Genomic DNA, 11,512 nt, shown 5'->3' on the forward strand with positions numbered 1-11,512 from the left:
ACAAATTCAGCTAGTTTATAGGTGTATGTGGCCTTTTCTCCATCAGATATTATATCTCTGATAGCTTGAAGTCCATCAGCGTGTGGAATATTCGTATATAGCGACTCAACATCAAGGGTGACCAGTATTGTATTATCAGGCAAACTGTCAATATCGTGTAATTTGCGTAGGAGATCGGTGGTATCTTGTATGTAGCTAGGTGTAGTGATGGTATATGGTCACAAAGTGGTGTCAATATAGCCGGAAATCCCCTCCGTTATGGTGCCAATGCCCCATATAATAGGGCGTCCTGGATTGCCCGGTTTGTGTATCTTCGGTAGGAGATAGAAAGTTCCTGGGCGAGGATCTTGAGGTATTAGACTGACAGTGTCTTCCCGGATGTTATCAGGAAATGTGCGGATAACAGATTTCAACTCACTTTTGTACTGCATGGTCGGGTCACTCTGAAGTTTGGTGTAGAACTTTGTATCAGACAGTTGCCTTACTGCTTCACGTAAGTAATCAGACTTGTTCATAATGACTGTGGCACCACCCTTGTCAGCTTGTTTAATGACAATGGTCTGGTTTGTTCTGAGAGAATTCACAGCATTACGCTCTGCACGACTTAGATTGTAGTGGGGTTTACATTGTGTATTAATTATTTCAGAACGGACTCGGTTTCTGAAACAGTTGATGTAAAGGTCAAGCTTAGAGTTGCGACCTTCTGGTGGTGTCCAAATTGAGTCTTGAGATTTACATGATGGGTTTTGTGGTAGCGTGGTTGTATGGCCTGATGATGATTCATCTGAATTCGGTTTGTGGAAATATTCCTTAAGCCGGAGACGTCTGAAGAAGCTCTCGATGTCACCGCAAAGTTCTGTTTTATCAAGTTGTTTGGTAGGGCAAAATTTAAGACCATGAGATAGCACGGATCTTTCTACTGGTGATAATGAGAGGTTTGACAGGTTCACAATGTTGTCGGGTTGATGGCTACCAGGTTGATTGTGATGGTTATGTCCGGTAGTTTGAATAAGGCTAGAGAATTTCTTATCCTTGGTCACCTTTAACTTGTGTAGATGTTGGTGGTATGCATTATTTGTTGAACGTTTAATAGTTTCCAATTCGTTGACCGATATTGAAGGATGATTATTTAGGCGGTCAGTGAGGTCTGCTACTTGGCTGTTTAACTTCCCTTGTTTACTGTACAAAACACTGATCAGGTGGTTACGGATTTTCTCTGAAAATTTTCTACACAGTTTCTCTGAATAGGCTGTGTTAAAGGTGTTCTTTAACGGGTTTTTGACAACCAGGCCTTTAGGTATGACGGTGTATTTACGGCATTTTGACAGGAACATGATGTCTGACTGTACCTGTGCAAGGTGCTTCTTTAGGTTGACAAAAGTCAACAAAACAGTCAATGAACTCCACCCAATCATACGAGAGGACACACTACTCCGAGAAGTCTTCCCGGAAAAACGGATCGTAGCTTATAGGCAGCCTCCTAACCTCAAACAATGCATTGTCACCAGTAAACTTCCTATGACCATCCAATCCCATGGAACAAAACTCTGTAATAAAGTAAGATGCAAACTGTGCCCTCTCATCAATACCGCCACCACTGTAATCGGACCCAATCAGAAGAATTCCAACATCAAAGGATCATATAACTGTGACTCCAGTAACGTCATCTATGCTATCACCTGTATAAGATGTCCTTCCGCTGTATACATTGGCAAAACACGACAGCCACTGCGGAAACGCATCAACAATCACAAGTTCGATATACAGAGCAACAAAACATATAAACCTGTTGCCGAACACTTTAACCTGGCCGGACATTCTATCAATGATTTCCATGTGGCTGTATTTAGAAAGATTCGTAGTAAAAGCACCATCCGCAGAGAGACTGAAGAACTCAAAATCATACAACATTTCGACTGTGTCAAAGAAGGACTCGATCGAGATTACGGATTTTTAACACATTACAAATAACTATGTTGGCTGTATTTTGCCCCAGTTGTTCCAACCATTGTCCTCATTCAACAGTGTTTTTACACCTTTGCTCAAACTCTTTGTTTTACATTGACACCTCCTTTAGGCATTGTCCATTACCCACGATGCATTTGGCCTTTTGCTTCTTTGTCCATTTTGCAAGTACATCTGATGAAGGAGACTGTTGTCTCCGAAAGTTAATGTCATACTAAAAAGGTTGATCTACAGTGTACTACTCTCAACAATATTCACAAGATTTAGTCAAGATCAACACGGCTCTATTGAAACTTGAACTAGCAGTATAACTTCTATTTATTATATGGCAGTCTCTCTTTCAATTATATGACATTAGGTCTGTTTATTATTGTTTCTGTGAAGGAAACGTAGGACGGTACATTGCTACATCAATGTCAATTTTTCAATCTTGCTACTACATCCTATGTTGTAAAGATTTACCATTATTTCATATTTCTGGTATCACTCATTTTAAATTCAGATGAAGGACAATTATGACTCATCTGAAGCAACCCAGGTAATTATGAATGTCACTGCAAAGCTTGGTGAGGACTTCGCAGGGGACATGTTGCTTTCCATGAACATGATGTCTGACATTATCAACAATGATCCACTCTCACTACCGGGTGGATATAACGAGAAGATGGAATACATAAAGGTAAAAATGTCATCGCTTTGCCAAGAAATCTTCGATGAAATTAAACATTTTCATATGTCTTCTCTCGGCAAATTAATCACCTCCATCTATATCGATTACTTAGGTACCCATGAATCACATTTCTTTGCTATAGTTTGCAATCGTAGGCTAAAGGTTATAGGAGATGACTTTAGTTTCCAAAAATCAATGTTATATAAATATTTTAGTATATTAAAGCCCTTGGACAATACCTGTCAAATTTGCGTGAAGATTCTCAGAGAACAAATTCTTCTCATCTTTTTGCTTGAATATTTCTAATTTAATGGTCAGTTTATTTTCACTTTTCCGCCGAAACGTTTGCTTTGAAATCCATGTCATATCGAAGGCACTAGTTGAAGGCCAATCCAACATCAATAATACAGTTATTTGAGATACTCTTCTAAATTCCGAAATACTGAATACTAATTTGTTTTCTTGAGTTATGTATAGTACATCAATAAATAAATCACTACATACCTTTTCTAATCAAACATACTTGTCTCTATACGATTTTATAGTCAGTGATTGAACTGGCAAGCAAGTTGTTGGACAGCAACAGAGAGCAAAAGTGGTCTCAAATTCATGAGGTGAGACCCTTTCAACTGCTTTAATGCAACAGTGTCGGAAAAAGTCAATTCAGTAACTAATTAAGAGATAAACCACCTTTTTATGATGTATCTTTGAAGACATTCAGACGTAGATACCTCATAAGCACTATAAGCATAAATAGTACAAAGTAATGGATGAAGAGGACTGTCGTGTTTTAATTATTAAAACGATACTGATCGAGGATTATTACCACTATTGAAGCAATTCATTCAACTTCAACAACATTCAACGTCTGTTGAACCTTGTGATCTACAGTCTCATGGTGCACATGCTGGTTCTATCACATTATTCGAGGCTTTAGAAGAATTTGGCGACGATGTTCACGGTTACGTCAAAGAGTACAACGTCAACATAAGACAACCAAGCAAGAATATCGGTAGGTTCTGCACTTGGTCCTCTAAATATGCATAGCTTTTTTTGTTCGGTCATCAGATTATAATATATTTTTACACAGCCGTAGATAAAACAAATATACTGTATGTATGATTTTTCTCTGGCGTAGTCATGTGAACCAAAATTAGGCTTCTTGTCCGTAAGATGTAAACTTTGGTTTAAACACAACAAAATAGCTACAACTGTAAATTCCAAATGGTTTATTACACTAGTTAGCTTTTAAGTTAATTTCAATCAAGCCCTAATGTAAATTTGATATATCCAAATTCACCGTATAGTTCAAACCATCACGAATCATCGAAATTAGAAGCTTCTACTATCTGTGCACAAACGTTGAAAGCGGAAGATAGAGCTTTAATACTTTAGGATAAACAATATCCTGTTTACATAAATTCTACAGTTAATTATAATGTTTAGAAGCTGAATTAATGATACGAAAAACATCTAAAGGAATATCCCTGAATGATGAACAAACTTAAAGTTAAGATAGGGCAAACAGTCAATTCTTCATATTTAATAAGTATACTTCGCCCATAACAAAAAATCCTTCGCCTACAAGCACGTTTTAATTGCTGTACACTTTTTTCTTCAAGGATTCGAAGCAAGTGTCGTGAAATCTACAAGTAGCGATCTGGTGTTTCCGAGCAAAGAGAATTCAGCCCGTTACAAGACATCCGCAAATGTCTGGTACAAAGCTGACGAAGGCGGTAGCAAGGTCATGATACCATGGCGCGTAATGACAGAAAATTCAAGTAATTAGATTGTACACAAGATATTCATCACATCATATTTATAACTAATATAATCTCGTGTGATATACGAGTTCTAAAATAGTCATTCAAAATATTACAGGTTACGCATTTTCGATAATTATCAGCCTAAGAAACAATACAATTAAATAGGAATACAGAGCATAGACTTCAATGTTCCATGGAAGAAAGTGTTTGAAACTGTTTAGCAACTCGTGAATGAGAATTTCGACGTAAGGTAGAACGCGCCTCGGGGACGGATATTCGGACTCTCAAACTCCTACAATTCTTTTCTGACATACCACTTATGGGGTCATTTTAAAGCTCATGATGTTTCTCTACCGCTATGGCAGACATAGTTGTTGACAGAATGGACAACAAAAAGAGGTCGTCAAGATACACCAGGACAATATTTAGTTATGTAACGAATTAACAATAGTTAAATGAACGGAGACTGTCTTTACAACTGCTTGACATAGAATAAGGAAAAGGCTCGATGATCGTAAGGAAAAATATAAACACAACTTCTTGTGACACGTGATAACAACATGAGTTTTCTAATCATTAGGCGACGCAACAGTCATCATGTTCACGTACAAGAATCCGGCTAACATAATTCCGCCTGATATCAAGAATGAGTAAGTACTTTCGTTTAAAACGTTGAGCTATGGCTCGATCACAACACAGTACTTTACAACTGTATGCGCTCATTTCTGTCACTATTTCGTATAAATTGATTTCATACCAGACACATATTGAAATAGTTGCTACATGATAACAACAAGTATGATGTACACATGGTTTGCATTAAAATTAAGAGAGAAAAGCGGCGCTAAGACATACCATGGTATCCAGAATTGTTTTGGTGAATACGAAGACTAATGACGTTGCTGTTTGGTTTTTGTTTCAATCTGTCTCGTTTTTTGTAGACTTAGGAGGCAGTGGGTACGTTCAATCACGGCTACAAAGAAAGTAGAGAGAGTAAACTCCCCGGTTATTTCCGTCAACATCTATGATGGCAAAGAGGGCATGCGTAGAACAAGGCTTCAAGAACCACTTACCTTCGTGTTATACCACAGAGAGGTATGTTATTATCATCATCAAATCACTGCGATCGGGCAAAGTGGATAATAGTGGATATAAACTTATAAGGGCTTTGGATACGTATGGTGATATATTCTTAACCTTAATGAGTCTCCATTTTACAGGCGATTAACGCTAAACTCTCTGTCCACTAAATATCACTCTTGTCGTTAATATGTAGTTCACTTAAGCTAAGACGTCCATATTTTATTCAAAGTTTGAGGTTAAATATCATGTTGAATTCAAACAACGACAAAAATAAGTATCCTACTGAACCAGAAAATCTACTTCCTTTCTGTTGTTCTTCTTCGAGTGTCTGCTAGTCAGAAATCGCTTTGAGACGGTTACCACAAAACGAAAAGAGCGCTGTGCTTTTTTAAAGCTTATATTATAACCTCTAAAACTTGAAGAAAATGTATCTTATGATATTAAAACAATGTTTTTTGTATTTTAGCTCGGGTACAATGCCAAATGTCTCTCAATGGTGTACGGCGACCCTACAGCGTAGGTTCTGCAAAATTTACATTGTATTACTTCTGACAGAAACACGTAACGACAGATAAGAAAACATCTCTCTCTCTCTCTCTCTCTCTCTCTCTCTCTCTCTCTCTCTCTCTCTCTCTTATACTCGCATCGCTGCAAAGTGTATCACACTATTTGTAAAGGTACTATTCAAAGTCGTCTTTGAACTCAATCATATCTAACACGATTTTAACTAATTTGGGATAATCTGCAAATGTAACCTCATCTACTTTTCTTTCTAAGTTACACACTTGGTTTTATGAGTAATTTTTAATATTGCCTGTTCAGCTATACGGAACCTAACGCTTTTGAGAAAACTGAAAAATATGAAGATCCAATTATCCCAAATTTGTTCCAATCGTGTTGTCTTTAAACGAAGACTCAGAAACCCACCGGTAACCCGGGAGGTAATTTCCTGAATTAAACGGCAATTGTGGCATAACCATGTGTAAACGCTATCATCGAGATAAGCAAAGCAGTGAAATTGCCCATGATACTATTTTAGTAAACATCATGGTCTCTATACTCTGTATCTTCTTCAGTGTGTGGGACACTACGAACTGCAAGAAAATGGGCAACACTACTGCTGGTGTCACTGAGTGCAAATGCAATCATACCGGAAGTGTGGCACTTGTCATGACCATGGGTAAAAGACCTACGGTAAAGAGTAACTTTTTAAAAACTTGTGGTAGACGACATTCTACTTCTAGAGACCATATTTTCTTTTCGGGGGCGGGCATGTTATATTGCTCCATATCGCTGATATATGTCATCCATATGAAGTGCGGAAAATACTTTTCATTGCAGCCTATAGCGTGAAACATCCGACGTTTAAAATTTGAGATCATTTAACATTTTGTTCACTTTCACCTTCCATTAGGCTTTCCTGATTTCTGCCTTGAGGACAATCGTTTCGATAGCGAACGGTTTGGCGGCATTCTTGTCAGTGTTCACATTTGTGGCACTCTGCCTAAGGAGGTAACGAGATCAGCTCCGTTTCTCTAATCGTTTTTCATTATGTATGTATGTATGTATGTATGTATGTATGTATGTATGTATGTATGTATGTATGTATGTATGTTTGTATGTTTGTATGTATGTATGTGTATGCATTCATTAATGCAAGCCATAACAAGAATGATTTCATGTATTTGCTTAACATTTACGTTTGTCAAAAATGACATAAGTTAATGATATTCTCTCCTCTTTTAACTTCTAGGATAACAACTGATCACTATTTTGTCTGTGCAAATGTTTCCCTGGCTCTTTCATTGTATTTCGTTATTGTTTTATTGGCTGTTAGCGTGAAAAAGGAAACGGTAATTATAAACCACTAAGAGTACATATCTTAAAATTACACCACTCTCGTAGTCAATATTACAGTGTATAGGACTGCAAGTTCATCATGAAATATAAAGAATACAATTTACAACCCTTTTCAGAATAAGAGCGCGAAGCCACTGCAGTGAACTGCAATAAAACTGCTCACACTAATTAGTTTCAGCTGTAGCCAGCTAGCAAAGTCGACAACATTGTATGTCCCATGCAGACAGTTTGTCTGGGGAAGTTGAAATAAAAAAGATTTGTACATAGACCAGTGCATGGTAATGTTACATTGTATCTTAATCTTGAACACAGGGTGCCAATCGTAAACTCTCATTTACAACTCCAGCCTCAGACAGAGCTAGTTTTGCCTTTGTACAAGCAGACTTTTTGGACTTTATCAAGTAGCCTTGTTCAACACCAAAGTGGCCAAGGCTACAGCTGAAACTAATTAGTGTAAGCAGTTTTATTGCAGTTCACTGCAGTGGCTTCGCGCTCTAATTCTGAAAAGGGTTGTAATCCTTGGGGATATTGAGATCGTTAGCAAAGAATCATAAAAAAGGTAATTATTATATAACGATAGTCATTACACCATTGAAAATTGGTTGTTTATATCAAATTCAAATTTAGCAAACTATTCATAATTTACTCTTTCTCTTTTGCATCAAACATAGAAACATTTTTCAACCACAATTAAAATTGGGTTGTTACGATATGCATGTCTCATTGTCTTTTGTTCATTTTCAGGCTTCTTGCCGAATATCGGCCATCCTCTATCACTACATTCTGGTCAGTTGCTGCGCCTGGGTTTTCAACTTTTGTCTGCAGCATTACCTCAAACTCCGGTATTGCGTGCACAAGAATACCTACACGAAGTGAGTATATATCACAAATTGTACAGATGCCAATTGAACTTGGTCGTAACAATCAACCACATACTACCTGACTTACATCAGTCGTTTTTTTATATTTGACTGTAACTTAGATATCCGTCATCTCTGCCTTGGTAAATAGGATACATTTGTAAGGCAATCATTCATCGTCTTCATGGACGTCTACTTAATTTAATTAAGCATAAATAAATTTACAGATCTCTTTGGTTTGTGCACAGTATTATATTCAACACTTTAGTGCGACATGGCTGATGGCAGAATATTTTTCCTACTTCAATATTCTGGCTCTTATTAAAAAGTTGTATACAGACCGTACCAGTCGAGAATACCGAGCGTTGGTTTCTAAAACTATAAACACAGCACCTTAGTTGTTTCTACTTTATAATCCACCCTTGTAAAGTAGATCTCTGCCGCTTTTTTTGAACCAAATTGTAATATTTGTCTTACAGGGCCTTTTACGTCATACTTGGATGGGTGGTGCCCCTGTTATTTGTCGCTCCTTCAGCTTTGTGCTGGGGCGACAGCTACATACGATCATATAAGTAAGTTTCTCCGTAACAATTTTCACTGATGATTAGGGTGTATAACCCACGGGTCTGATAACATGTTGGTACAATACAACTAAATCTTCACCTTTCCATTTCTCGTTCACGACATTTAAATACAGGTGCTATGTCAAAAAGCCACGGTTTATGATTTTACCCATCTGGCTATTATTTCTCAATTGATGCTATCAGCCTAGCGTGCTCTATTCTTGGCCATTTTATATTCTTGAAAAAGCCTATGGGTGTTTTCAAATAGATGCTGACATTTGATTTGTAGATTCAAACAATGCTAATTACTGAAATCTCGAAAATATTTGCATTCTTTATTGAAATTAAGCAGTGGACGATCGATACTGGTATGAAACACACAGTCTACAAAGAAACAATCAGCAAACCTATACTATTCTACGCAAGTTTTATCTGTGGTTATACTCGGTTATCGGTTTCTTTCTTTTCTAGCTGTTTTGTGCCGTACAACTTTGAACATGCTATGACAACTTTTATCCCGGCTGGATTTCTTAGTCTGGTATGGTTCATAGTATATAATACTAACGATCGCACTTCTTTTGCTTCTGTTAACGAATTCTAAGAAAGCAAACGGACCTCAAGAGATGTTTTTTTCATTATTCACTTTTATGAATCTGCAGTAAAGCACAATTCGTAGCAGAGTACATTTTGCAATCAAAAGCTCCGCAGCACATAGCCTAATGAAAGAAATGAATGCTCGTATTAAACACCAGACGCTAGGTACTTGACTTTACAGTCTCTGAGCAATATCATTTAGTGCTTCTCGGCGAATGGATTAACGGGGTCTTTCTACCGTTATTTGGAAGAGTTGATAATACATAATTAAGCACTTGAAAGTTTAAGTACTGAGAATCTATTCTAAATAAGAAATAGCCGTGCTTCATGTAGGATCGCTTTCCTTCTTATGTGGTTAATATGGGAATGTTTTCCGCGTCAATATTCTCTCGGCTTCAAAATACCAATGTATCTCAAAGACGGACATCTGAATTATTGAAATTTCATGGCATTATGACATACACCGATACACAACTGATCTGGCCACCAAGATGAATTTGATATCACATAATAAGTGGATCACGCCGCTCTGTATTTGCCCAAACTAGATTTTGTGGAATTTAATAGTAGATTAACTCATTTAACAAACACCATGACTTCTAATAAAAAGCACAAGTTTCTAATGAAAATGGTGCATGCTCTAGATGCTCTGTGCATGCTACACCACGCATCACTCGTTCATACGTATATTACTGTCGAAAGGCATATCATCGCTGACGTGTCATGTATCCCGGAAAATGGAAAGCCAGGCGCGATGAAGCATCAGTTGGACAGTAGAACAATTAATATTTAAAACTATTTCATATTTCCCTGCAGGCAGGCGTTATCTTACTGGTAAACATGTCCTGTAGGTTTGACCGCCTTGTCTTCACCTATGGATCTGGGTCGTGGTATATTTTGAGGTAGGTTTCCTTACTTTTGACTTTTAAATAAGTTGCATCAATAATTTCAAACACGTCAGTAGATGAAAAGCATTGCTAGAAAATGGGTTGACACTTGTACAGCCAAAGAAGGTGAGCTGAATTACAGGAACATGATACATACCAGACATTGCAGTGAGACACAAAGCTATTACATGAGGCAGACTTTAGTGATATCAAAATGGATCGAACGTCTAAGGACGTAAGGCAAATTTAAATGCATGGCAGTGGTGAATTCGATTTAATAATATTCTATGAATGTTTTAATTGCAACAATAAACAATGCAAATTCTTCGAATCTTTATAGGGACGAGTTATGTCGCATACGCTTACTTGTGCCAACGTTTGCCGTGACTTGGATGATGAGTTTACAAGACATAATGGAAAATTTGTATTTTGGATATACCTACGCCTTGACAAGTTTTGTTGTTGTAAGTGCATTGTTTCGCTTTCTTCTGTACAAAAATGTCTTGGAAAATCCGACGTATTATCCAAAATTTCCCAACACATAAGACTTTCAAAGGAGTCGTACCTTGGACAAGCAGATGCCGTTTTTTCGTCTGTACTAATCACCGTTTTGAAATACTTGTGCGAAATTAACTAGCAGTCGGAAACGTGTAAGGACGGTAGCCGCTTTCATGCGACAACATGTTTTCAATGAGTCTAATAATTAAATTCTCAAAAAGTGTATGAAATGACCCTGGCTGATTAGTTACGCATGACTTATCACTGACCTGCCCTTGCAAATGAAACATTTTTATAAACTTACGTCATGCTACGTTTAACAGTATAACAAATAGTTAATATTTTTTTTAAAAATACCACATCGTCCAAAAACTGCGCGTGAATAAAGGTAACTTCGCAATCTAGGGTATTTCTATTTTTCAACAGGGTTCGTTATGCTATTTGGAATTCTTTGCAACGAACAAAGTGGTGAGTATCACAATTGAGAATTAGCATCTCTTCAAGCATTTGGTACAAAAGACATGTTGAATACTCCTATGAGATTTTCGCCATCGATTTCAAAAAATTAAATCTCGTAATTTGATGTCAGTTTAAAGTAATATGTGTCGATGCGTCTGGTCATGTAAGACATGCATAATTTCCGACAATCGCCACAACCACTGACTATTTCTTGGCAATTAGTTTTAATACAGAAAACCTTGGCTCCTTTCACACTGTCAACCTTTAATAACAATGTACTAATGTCCATGCCTGTTGAAAAAAGTGG

The 11,512-nt window shown here is 37.3% G+C and overlaps 1 protein-coding gene and 1 long non-coding RNA gene across 2 annotated transcripts; one reads left to right on the forward strand and one right to left on the reverse strand.

Moving 5' to 3' along the window:
- Positions 1-218: 218 nt before the first annotated feature.
- On the reverse strand, positions 219-1,334 carry LOC139148571 (uncharacterized). The gene has a single exon (XM_070720057.1). The coding sequence runs from the start codon at positions 1,332-1,334 to the stop codon at positions 219-221; it is 1,116 nt and encodes a 371-aa protein (XP_070576158.1).
- Positions 1,335-6,837: 5,503 nt separating this feature from the next.
- Positions 6,838-10,435, forward strand: LOC139148760 (uncharacterized). The gene is made up of 6 exons (XR_011556000.1): positions 6,838-6,996; positions 7,238-7,337; positions 8,089-8,216; positions 8,684-8,776; positions 9,239-9,305; positions 10,178-10,435. It is a non-coding gene; the product is annotated as an uncharacterized lncRNA (long non-coding RNA).
- The last annotated feature ends 1,077 nt before the right edge of the window (positions 10,436-11,512 follow it).

This window comes from Ptychodera flava, chromosome 13, assembly GCF_041260155.1.
Source record: "Ptychodera flava strain L36383 chromosome 13, AS_Pfla_20210202, whole genome shotgun sequence".
Lineage (NCBI taxonomy): Eukaryota > Metazoa > Hemichordata > Enteropneusta > Ptychoderidae > Ptychodera > Ptychodera flava.